A 12,669-nucleotide genomic window follows, 5' to 3' on the forward strand; every position below is an offset into this window, starting at 1 on the left:
ATTAGAGAAATGCAATCAAAACCACTCTAAGATTTCATCTCACTCCAGTCAGAACGGCAGTTATTATGCATACAAACAATAATAAGTGTTGGTGAGGATGTGGGGGAAAAGGTATGCTCATACACTGCTGGTGAGCCTGCAAACTGGTGTAGCAATATGGAAAGCAGTATGGACATTCCTTGAAATGGAACCACCATTTGACCCTCTCCTCGGTCTATATCCAAGGGACTTAACAGCAGCGTACTACAGGGACACAGCCACATCAATGTTTAAAGCAGCACAATTCACAATAGCTAGATTGGGGAACCAACCTAGATGCCTTTCCGTAGATGAATTTAAAAAAAATGTGGTATATATACACAATGGAATATTACTCAGCAATAAAAGAGAATAAAATCATGGCATCTGCAGGTAAATGGATGGAGGTGGAGAATACAATGCTAAGTGAAGTTAGCCAATCCCAAGAAACCAAATGCCTGAATGTTTTCTCTGATATAAGCAGGTTGATTCAGAATGGGATGGGGGTGGGGGGGAGCATGGGAGGCAAAGAGGAACTCTAGATAGGGAAAATGGTGGGAGAGGAAGGGAGGGTGCATGGGGTTAGAAATAGAGGTGCAATGAGATGGACACCAATATCCAAAGTACATGTATGAAGACAAATGGTGTGACACAAATTTGTATAAAACCAGGGATATGAGAAATTGTGCTGTATATATGTAATATGAATTGTAATGCATTTTGCTGTAAAAAATAGTGTACTAAATCAAACAACTGATTAAGGGTACAGATTTTATTTTCATAGTGATAAAAATGTTCTAAATTGCTTGTAATGAATAAAAACTCTGAATACATTAAAAACCACTGAATTGCAGACTTTAATAAAAGTATCAATTTACAGTTTGTGAATTATATTTCAATTATGTTGTTAACACTATCTCATTGCAATGAGTGCAATGGCTTTCAACTGTAGCTGCATATAAAATAAGTTTGTTCTTTTAAAAAAAAAAAAAAAGTAAAATAATTTCCTGGACCTACCAGAGATCACTAAATCAGAATGGGATTAATATCATTTGTCTAGACCAGTGGGGGCCATAGAGTGGAAACTGAGACCCAGGTTCAAAATCAGAAAATTTCCTAGTTGCAGGATCTTCTATAAATTATCTAATTGCTACAATTTTAGTTCCTTCGGCACTACAAGAAAGGGATACCCATTTTATTGGGTATCGAAAAGATTTAGTGATATACATATAAAATACACAGGATGCTATGGTTTGGATGTAGTTCATTCAAGGGTTCATGTGCTGGAGGCCCAGTCCTCTTGAGTGGTAGGGTATGAGGTGATATCTAATGGGGAAGGTCCTTAAGCCACTGCAAAGTTGCCCTTGGAAGGAAACAAAGTATTTGCTATGGGACCTCTGAATTTGGCCAGGAAGGTTGTTGTAAAAGAACAAGCCTGGCTACTCCCAGACTCTCAGGCTTCCTGTTTGGCAACGTGATAGCTCCCTCTTGCAGGTATTCCCAACATTGCAATGTCATATACCATAAGGCCTTCTTCACCAAGGCCAATCTTATGCCAGCTCTATAGGTTAGAATCTGCACAACTAAAAGCTCTTTACTGAGTTACCCTGCCTCCAATATTTCATTATAGTAATACAAAACAGAATAATATACATGAACAGATCAACACACAGTATATGACATATTAACAGTGTGCTCCAACAACAGCTATTATTACTGTTTGTTATTTTTACTAGATCTTTATTTTTGTTCACTATAAGAAAATGAATAATGCAAACTTCTGCATGTTTATCCCAAATTCAACTAAATTAAACCTTATAAACCATTACTCCTACTAAACATTATATTTAAAAGCAATTTACTTTCTACCTGATACCCTACTTGTATTAAAACAAATGTATGATGTTTCCATTAAACAAACACACACACACACACACACACACACACACACACACACACACACACACACACTTTAGTAATGTTAAGTAATGGTGAAAGGGAGCACATTAACAAATTCAATGATTGTTTTTAGAATTAGAAATATATGAATAAAGGCAAAGATTAGGTAGCTCCAAATATAAACCATTTAATAAAATAAAATATGCCAATTTAAAAAGATATGCTCAATTTTCAGTAAAACTGCTGCGTGTATATTCCCAAGAACAAACTGAAGTTAAATTTAAAATTCTGTTAAATAGGGCTGAGGTTGTAGCTCAGTGATAGTACTTGCCTCACATGCGTGAGGCCCTGGGTTCAATTCTTAGCACCACATTAAAAAATAAAGATTGTGTCCATCTACAACTAAAAAAAATTTATTTAAGTTCTATGAAATAACTCCTCACTTAAATATGCTAATTTCCAGGTAATTTGATAGCAATGCTATGGAAAGAAACCCTTAAAGACTTGTGAATTAAAATCAAACTTTTTAGGACTAAGTATAGCAAAAAATGCAGAACAACAATAATAATAAAGACAGGCAATAATATTTAAAATATATATAAAAATTCACTATTTGTTTTTTCCAAGTCTGTACTTCTACTCAACAATAAGCCATAAATGCAGGTCACATTTTAACAATTTGGTACTAAAATGAGTCATTCAACAATTTCATTTCTATGGGAAGATATGGAATACAGCATTTCCACAGAGAAATTCCTGGGAGTATTTTAATCTCTCTTGAGCAAACCATACTCACTTTGCACATACAGTGTATTACTTCAGAAAATATATAATATAATGGCTAGTCTAGGTATTTTTAAATTAATATTTTAAGTGTCTAATTAGAATTAAATGTAATAGAACATGTTACCCAAGTTTAAATGCATCTTAAAACAGAAAACATTATTTCCCTGAAAAGCTGTAGAACCTAAAATCAAAAATTTCCTGTATCACCTACAAGATCAATTTTGAATGTAAGAATATATTTAATTCATCTTTGTGTAAATAAACCTTTAACAAAATAAAAACTTCCTTTTAAAGTTTCAAAATACACTTTTTATTCTGTTTTTTTAAAAAATCTAATAAAAAGGACAAAGACAGTACCTTTAATTTTCACAAAAATTGATGCCAATGAATTTTAATAAAGACAATTTCTGTTTACTGACTTTACACATCTATATTCCTTACTTTTTCATCCTCTTAAAAAACATTTCCTTTGTTTCATTACAATTCAGCTTTCTATACAAGACCAGAATGAAATCAAAATGCTAAGTGTTGGATTTACTAAGATCTCTCTTCTTCTAATTTTTCTGTACTGCATTTTTGTTTGTTTGCTATTAAACTTAAAAATTAGGCAAATAACTTTCAAAGTCATTTTTGAGATAAGGTCTCACTATGTTGCCCAAGCATACCTGGAAATATTGGGCTCAAGTTGTTACTATATTAGTTTTTTTCCCCTTTTAATTGCTTCATATTAATGATACATTAGGATTCATTTTGACATAATTATAAATTAGAGTATGATTTGTTCCAATTTAAACCTAAATACCCTTATCCCCTTCCCCTCTTCCTATTCCCTTTCCTTTACTGATCTTTCTGCTATTTACTTACATTTTTTTAAAATTAGTGTCTTGTGGATATACATAATGGTAATATTCACTATAGTATATTCATATTAGATGATTTTTAATGAAAATGTAAGTACTTTCAAAATTTATAAAACATTTTTCTATTTTCCTATGACACTGCTGTTTTGCAAAGCTCTAATGTAACAACCTTTAGTAAGACCAAGTAGAAAAGTAATGTGAATTTAGTCTTCAGATAAAAAAAGGAAAGTCAGAATGGGCAATTGGAGCTTTAATATATCTAGTATAAATATATAGATACTTTAAAAATAGATAAAAACTTAAAAATTAGGCAAACATCTTTCAAATTCATTTTCTCCAAAATCAGAACAGATTCAGTTTGTGATAAAGGTTTAATTACATCTACTTTCTATCTTACTTTTGAAGCTTACAAAGTAATCTCAAGTCATGTAGTATTAAGTAAATCACAGGGAAAATGAAATTTAGAAACAAGTTTCAGGAACTTTCTGATATGGAAAAGCACTCAACAGAATTACTAAGCATAACAAATACTAAAAATAATAGTAATAATCCAAATCCTCTTACCAATTTCAGCAGGTAGTTGTTTGATTTTGTTCTCGCGAATGCTAAGCATGCTGAGTTTTGACAGGTTTTTGATGTCCTTTTCCACAGTAGTAATACGATTAAAGCGAAGGTAGAGAGTGGTGAGAGAATCTAGCCTATACACCACTGAAGGAATTTCTCTCAGTTTATTATGCCGTAAATCAAGCATCCGCAGCTTCTTCAAGTTATCAAGAGAGTCAGGCAAACTGGTAAGTGAATTTTCACTTAGAGCCAGTGTCATGAGATTTACTAAACAGCCTACCTCTGCTGGGAGGGACTGCAGTTTGTTACTGTATAAATAAAGTTCTGTTAATTGAGTCAACTCTTTGATTGATGATGGCAAAATGTGTATAGATCTCTTGGATAAGTCCAAACGCATTGAATTCTCTTCCCGGCATTTGTTGAGCTCTTTAATCACTTCTGCGTTACTGGATTTTTTCCTAGTCCCAGGTGCAGGATTTGGCCGTTTGATCGTATTGTCAACTGAAAAAGCCACCCCTGGTTGGGCAGCACTGGAGTCCTTTTTTCCATCTTTGGCATCTTTCCCTTTGGTTTTAGGTTCTTTTTCTTTGCTTTCTTTCCCAAAACCTCCAGAGGCCTTTGCCTCCTTTTCTCTTTCCTTGGCTGATGGTACTTTGGGATCTTTCTCTTTAGAGTCTTTTTCTTTTCCTAAACTACTACTCATGATGACTCAAGCTTAGGAAAAAAAAAAAAAACTACATGAACTTTTACTTTATTTGCTAGCAACTGAATTCAAAGATGAAGAGACAAAGAGCCTACACAATTAAATAGGTGTTGGCTTGAAAAAGTAATCAGCATGGAGTAACATCCATCTGTTACATGGTGGATCTAAAAGCACTATGCCCATTTCTGACAACTCATTCCAACTGGTAAAATGGTGCTGGTCAATGATTCATTAGAATTCCTGAAATATAATAGAGAGTATTAAATTACCTTAAGTTGTAATTTATATTAAGTAAATAGCCTCTGAAAAACTATCTTACTGTGAACTTTGCCATGTTCCTATTACTTGATACAGTATTTATTGAACCATTTATAATGTAAAATCCACTGAAAACTACAAAAATTAATAAGGCAGGCCCTCACTTCTAGGAATTTGCAATCTAATAGAAAGAGGTAAATGATCACAAATTACTATTACAAAACTTTATGAAAGTTAAAGTGAGAAATCACAACAGTAGCTAACATTTATTAAGGGCTAAGTACAAACACTAAAGAACTTACAAATATTTATTTTAATATGTATATATAACAGCACTATGAGATAAACTGTTATCCTCATTTTAGACAAAGGAACACTAAAGCACAAAAATATTTTTAGATAACTAGCTTTGTTATCATGGGGAAAAAAGAGCCAAAATTTAAAATTAGGCAGCATATGTCCACAGCCTATATTCTAACCAGTACCCTAAAATTGTTCTATCTAACTACTTATAGCTTTACAAAACAGAAAGGATTTCAAAGTTGATAAAAGAATGAACAGCAGTATGGCAAAACAACAAAAAGGACAAAATGATATGCATGGAAAAAAGCAAATAGTTTAGGGGAAAGATTATTAAAATATGCACTTTTAATAAGGAATCTAGTTGATTCTTATACAGGTAAATCTGAGGGACCACCCTTGAGAAACCATGACAGAGCAATCTCAAATGATGTCTATATTCTAGACAAGTGAAAAAGATCAATAGCACACTAAGTACAAAAGGTTCACTGATAAAAGGAATCCACAAAAATTTCACTGGTAAAATGAATCCACAAAGACCAAAAAAGTAATAAAAGCTTTGAAAAAGGCATCAGTCCTCCCTAAACATTTTTTTAACTTAAAATAAATGATTCATATTTTTAACTCTTGTTAACTCTATATAACTGATAAAACAACTTGCATGGAATGCGTCAAGACTCTGGGTTTGATCACAGGAACAGGAAAAAAATAATTTTATTTATTTATTTATTTTGCTATGGGCCCCTCACCCATACAAATTTACAGGTTAGATATCAGCTATAGAACTTTTAGGAAAATCATTCAGTGAAAACAGCTGAGAAACTTAGGCTAATTGGCCCTTTAATAATGGGATAGAATGCAAACAAGGAGAGGTAGGTGGTACATCATGAAAGGGAAGGTTTTGCCTAAAGAAAGAATGAATGGACTTGGTTTGCATAGACAATGAAAAGGTAGGGCTTTGCTCAAACAAGAGATATAATAATGATAATAGGAGCTGGGTAGAGAATTAATGATCTATAATTTGAAACTGCAAAGTATGAACTTACATTGGTATATACAATTAAATAAATATGCTATTATTTGGCTAGCATACCACGAAAGCCCATTTCACATTATTTACCACTATGCCCCCTTCAAACCATGAAGTGCTTTTACTCAAACCATTTAACAATGAATAATGGAAAATATGCAATAACTTAAGGGATACAACATTGTTTATCTGTCTGTACTTAAGAAATGTCATCATGAGCCAGCCAGGCATGAAGGCACATGCGTGTAAATCCTAGTAGCTCCTCAGAGGCTGAGGCAGGAGGATCACAAATTCAAAGCCAGCCTCAGCAATTTAATGAGGCCCTAAATAACTTGGCGAGATCCAGTCTCAAAAAATAAAAAGAGCTAGGAATGTGGTTCAGTGGTTAAGTGCCCCTGGGTTCAATCCCTGGTACTAAAAAACAAACAAAAACAACACCACCACAAACACTGAAAGGTCATCAAGTGACACTACCAAGGTTCTGAAAATTCACTTTTTATTTACACACAATTTAGAAGGACAACAACTCCTATGTTCCTGTGTAGAAATCAAGTAAGATTTAAAAATACAAATGTCCAGGCTCCATCTCAAACTACTCAATCGGAATCTTTAGGGAAAGGAATCCAGGAAATTCTAAAACCTAAAACAAAAGTGCCTCAATAAAAGCTTATCAAGAGGCTGGAGCTCAGCGGTAGCACATTTGCCTGGCTTGTGTGAAGCACTGGGTTCAGATTCTCAGCACTGCATATAAATAAATAAAATAATAAAAGGTCTATTAACAACTAAAAAAAGAAAGCTTATCAATTTTGGGAAACACTTGATCTGATCAAATGTGGGATCTGAAAACCAGTAAATATATTTCTCAAGTATAATTCTAAAACAACGAAGGTTGAAGGTCAAAGACAAGTCAGAAGAGAACTATAATGAAAAAACAATATTACTAATAATTTTAAGGTCCTACTGAAGACTAAGGGGAGTTCCCATAGTTTATCAATACCATCCGCTATATTTGAACTTCAAACTACCAATACTTGAGTTATTTCAATGATTTTACTATAGCAGTGATAGATTTGAACTGAATCACATGCTCATCCTGCAGCTCCTATACCTAATGAGATTTGCTAGTACATAACTTAGTTACAGTTCACCATGCTTTTTCTTTAATTAATCAACGAGGCTGGACTATTAACTAAAAATTTTATACTTCCAATAAAAATATAGTTTGTTAAGGAGAACTGATTTGACAGCCCTAACTAAATTAGGGATCTATATCTGAATCAAGTAACACTGCCAAAATTTTTGAGAGAAAATGTATTCAGAGTAATCTTTGATGTTTCTTAGAAATAAGTTATTCAAGAGTTTGGGATTTATTTCATCACTTTAATTGTATGTTTTGGGGGACAACTACATTTATACAAAATCGGAATATTGTGCCCATTCATGCAACAGTATGAATGGTACTCAGTCTCAAAATTCTTAAAATCGGGGGTGGGGGGGGCATAAAATTGTATCAGTTAAGCTGAAGTCAGCAATGTGTTTTTACACTGAGATCTTTACCACCCCAGGTAACTCTTATTTTCAACCAACTAACAACTACTGTATATAGACCACTTGATATGGGCTTTTTATTTATCTTATTTCATACTCTCACAACCAGATGTCCAGAAGATATTAAACAAATTCCCTAATCATAACCAAATTAACTCTCTTAAATCCATTTTACTGTTAATCCAAAATGGCATCAAACAAGAAAATGGCACTGAATTCCGCCCTGCAGAAGTCTAGGCTGAAGTAACTTTCACTAGCATATAAATCTGTTTTAAATTATGAAAGCAATTTTAAACTCCTAAATTAAGAGTGCCTCTATTCTCAATTTACAAACAAGAACACCGACACATCTAATAAGTGACTAAAGAAAAATTTTAAATTTCACATTCTTTGCCTTATGCCATGCTGGATTACAAAGATAAGCAGACATATCATGATTGTATAAGGATGTTTATTAATTTAGGCTTCCAATATTTTCTAAGCCAAGAATTCTATCACTAAGCTTTCTGTCACTGTAATGAATATCTGAGATAAAAAGCTTTAAGGAAGAAAGGATTGTGTTGGCTCACAGGTTTCAGTCCATGGTTGCTTGACCCTATTACCTTTGGGCCTGAGATAGTACATCAAGGCAAGAGCCACATGGAGGAGCAAAACTACTCACAACATGGTTGCCAGGAAGCAAAAAGGGAGAAAGGTACCAGGGTCTCAATATTCTCTTTAAGGGTATTCCCCCAATGATCTAACTTCCTCTACTAGGTTCCATTACCTCCCAAAAAGGGCCATAAGGTGGAGACCAAGCCTTCAATACATGAAACTTTGAGGCCAATAAACTTCTCCTGTAAGGACCATAGGTTTTGCAGGCCAAATTGGTCTCTGTTACAGGAACTTGAAGTCTGTTATTTTAGTATGAAAGCAGAAGCAGGCAACACATAAACAGGAGTAGATGTGTTTCAACAAAATTTTATAGCAAAACAGGTCTCAAACTATATTTGGCCATTGGTCCATAGTTTGCCACCCTTTGTCCTGTCACTGTTTCAGGTTTTAAATCATTACTTTCAGGAACTATATTTTTATGCAAATTGGACACAAAAAGTATTTTTTTCCTTGCTCTTGTAATATACTCACATTATATTTCGCTATTTCCAAAAGAAATTTCCTATGATTTAGGAGGAAGAGAATGAAAGAAAGAAGAGAGATCTATTCCTGGTATAAAGACATATATATATAACACATATATAATCATATGTGTCATGTTTATGCAAAAAGAAAAACAATCAATAGGACACACACACTAAATATATCCCTTAGTTTTTTCTAAGGTGAATGCTTTTACAACATTAGATCTTGAATTATAGTAGACAAGACTTCTGGTCCCAGACAAGATAGCTCAATTATATTATTATTATTATATTCTTTCTACTAAAAATAACCTAAAACCCTGGATAAAACTTATTAAGCAACTAGCTGAAGACTATGAAAAGTAGAGAAAAGAAGGGAGACTGACAGGGGGTGTTGGGACTTTAAGAATTATCTGAAAATGAGTTCCTTGGGATTTGTCTTCATCTCCTACATATGCTAACCTGGGCAGTAGAGAAACCCACAACCAAAAAATACTAAGAGGCAAAAACAAATGAAAACACCAAGAAATATCTGCTCTCTCCAGCCAAAGAACTGTGAAAAAGGTAGCTTTCCAAGATGGTGCCCTTTTGACCATTCCCTCCTTACTCGAAAACTAAAAGAAGTCATGTCCCTCTCTACCTCCTCAACTGGCACTAAAACCACAGAGACTTTGGAGTGAAACCCTGCCAACCATCCAGCTTTGTAATTACTTGTACAGAAGCAGTATACATTCCCCTTCACATCATCTCTGTGGTTCAGGAGTATGAAGTAGAGTCCTGCTGACAATTTCCAAGTTGCACTTATCAGATTATAAGAAAGAGAGCCCTGCTAATCATCCCTTGTTTTGCACTAAGCAAATATTGGCAAAGAGGTAATATACCACTCCTTCCCAATCAGAGAGAAGGGAAGATTAGGAGAGTAAGGAACTGAAAAAAAGGGATTCTTTCAATCTATGTAGTATTTTCAGGCATAACCCATAGTAGCTCAAGCATGAAAGTAACTAGTCTAAGAATTGAACTATAGTGTGGAGTATCATCTATGTTTCACATAGGCTTTGGGATGGCCCACAGATCAGAGTTTTGACCGGAACCAAAGACCATAGAAGTGGGTCAGGTCAGGACATGTGTTCTGAACCAGTTTATGTGCTAAAACAGAAGATTTAAACAAATCAGAATTAAAAACAATTAAGTCTCAAAATGACCATGATAAAACTAAAAATAAAAATCCATAAACCTTCACCTATAATTGGGGATTTTATCGCCCCATTCTCAGTAGTATAAGACTAAAATGCAGAAAATTTGCAAAGATTTAGAATAAAAAAAACCAAAACCACAAATCAATTGGATCTAGCTGAAATTTCTAGAATATTCTACTAGTAAAAATAGAATACACTTTTTTCCAAGGTTACACAGAATAAGATAAACCCCTATCTTGGCTCATAAAAGAAACTTTACATTTCACAGAATTAAAATCATAGAATGTTACCTGGCGACAAACTAAAAATCAATAGCAGAAAAAATAACAAAAGTCTAACAGTCTGTCTGTAGATCAAGGAAGGAACAGGAAAACTAAACTATATACTGAGATGAATCAAGATAAAATCTATTAAGATATAGGTACAGCAGCACTTAAAGGGAAATTTATGTAACTTCATGATTAGAAAAATGACACATAATCCCATAATCTAAGCACAAGACACTTGAAAAAGAAAAGTAAAAGAAGCTCAAAGAAAGCAGAAGGATATAGAGAAGAGAAATCCATGAAATTGTAAACTAAGGAGAGGGGACAAAAAAAAAAAAAAATCAGTAAAACCAAAAGCTAATTCTTTAAAAAGAATACATGAACCTGATAAACATCTAGGAACTCTGACAAAGCTAAAAAGGAATAAAAGAGGGAATATTACTAAAGACTACACAAACATTAAAAGGATAATAAAATACTGAAAACAACTCTACAGACCTAAATTTGACAACTTACACAAAATAATATTTGGAAATCACACACTACAAAAACTCAAGATGAATTAGAGCATTTAATAGTCCTAAAATACTAAAGCATTCTGAAATCAGTTTCAAAATTTCCAAAAAGGAAATTACCAACTACAGATGGTTTTACTAATGAATACTAATGAACATCTCAAGAAGAAATAACATCAATTCTGTACATCTCTTCTTGGAAGCACACATTTTTTGAGGTCAGCATCACCCTGATACCAAATATAGACACAGGACAAAAAAAAAAAAAAAAAAAAAAAAAAGAAGCTGTTTACCAATAGACCTCATGTTTCATAAACAGAGATACAAAAATATTCAGCAATATATCTACAAATTAATAGACTTTAACACTCTTATTAAATATAATAATACTGAAAGTCCTAGACAGTGCAATAAAGCAGGAAAAAGAAACAGCATACAGATTAGAAAGGATTAATTTAAAACTATCATGCCTTGCAGACAACATGATTGCCTATGTGGAGTCCTCAGAACTATTAAATAAGTTCAGCATGGTCACTGGAAAAAAAGTCAATATAAGCCATATTTCAACTGGTTAGAAATAAGCAGCTGAACAACAAAATTAAGAACACAATCCCATTTTCAAGAGTTTCAAAAATTAAAATATCTATGTATAAGCCTAATAACATATACAAACTGTTAGTTCAAAACTACCAAACACTGGTGAAAGAAATCAAAGGTCTAAATAAACAGCGAAGGATTTTCTCTTTAAAGTTTTATAACGTTTTCACATTTAGATCTGAATTATTGAGTTAATTTTTATATATGAGGTTTATATACCTTATACAAAATAAGTCTAGTTGTTCCAACATCATTTCTTGAAAGGCCGTCTCCATTGAATTCCTTTTGCACAGCTTTCAAAAATTAGTTGGACAATACCAAATGCTGACAAGAAAACAGAGCAACTAGAACTCTTGTTTCATTGCTGGTGTGAATGCAAAATGATATAAGCCACTTAGACTGTCTCTTATAAAACTAAATGTATTCTTATATAAACCAATTACTGTCCTCGTATTTACCCAGATGAGTTGAAAACTTAACATCTACATAAAAACCTGCACACAAATTTTCATAGCAGCTTTATTTTTTGTTGTCCAAACTTGGAAGCGACCAAGATATTTTTCAGTAGGTGAATAGATAAACTGTGGCACATCCATACAATGGAATAAAACTTAGTGATTAAAAGATATCAGGATCTGAAAATACTTGAGGGAAAAAAAACAATATGAAAGGCTACCTATTGTATAATTCTAACATGACATTCTCTGAAAGACAAAACAAACTATGGAGATAGTAAAAAGATCAGTTATTTGTAGAGGGTTCTGGGAGAGAAAGGGAAGAATGAGTAAGTGTCGCACCGGAATTTTAGGACATGAAAACTGTTCTGTATGATACTTTATTGGTGGATACATGTCTTCATATATCAAAACAAAATGTATAGCTCCAAAAACTGGACTTTAATTAATGATATGGTATCAAAGAGTTATGACACCAAAAGTAAAGTCCTTAAAGGGGGAAAAAAAATCAACACATGGATTTCATCACAAAACTCTGTACAGTAAAGACCCAATT

The 12,669-nt window shown here is 33.3% G+C and overlaps 1 protein-coding gene across 7 annotated transcripts in view; it reads right to left on the reverse strand.

The window, feature by feature from the left end:
• Shoc2 (SHOC2 leucine rich repeat scaffold protein) overlaps positions 1-12,669 on the reverse strand; it is an 86,190-nt gene that overhangs the window by 50,020 nt on the left and 23,501 nt on the right. For 4 of the 7 annotated variants that reach the window (XM_005320671.5, XM_078050355.1, XM_078050568.1 and 1 more), the window contains one exon: positions 4,128-5,070. The exons of 1 other annotated variant lie outside the window; for it this stretch is intronic. In XM_005320671.5, coding sequence (XP_005320728.1) covers positions 4,128-4,830 — 703 coding nt within the window. In that variant the 5' untranslated portion in view covers positions 4,831-5,070. Of the gene's footprint in view, positions 1-4,127; positions 5,071-11,877; positions 11,983-12,669 lie in introns of all 7 variants that reach the window. 2 more of the 7 variants (XM_078050481.1, XM_078050534.1) reach the window with 1 other exon arrangement.

This window comes from Ictidomys tridecemlineatus, chromosome 1 (genome assembly GCF_052094955.1).
Source record: "Ictidomys tridecemlineatus isolate mIctTri1 chromosome 1, mIctTri1.hap1, whole genome shotgun sequence".
Classification (NCBI taxonomy): Eukaryota; Metazoa; Chordata; class Mammalia; order Rodentia; family Sciuridae; genus Ictidomys; species Ictidomys tridecemlineatus.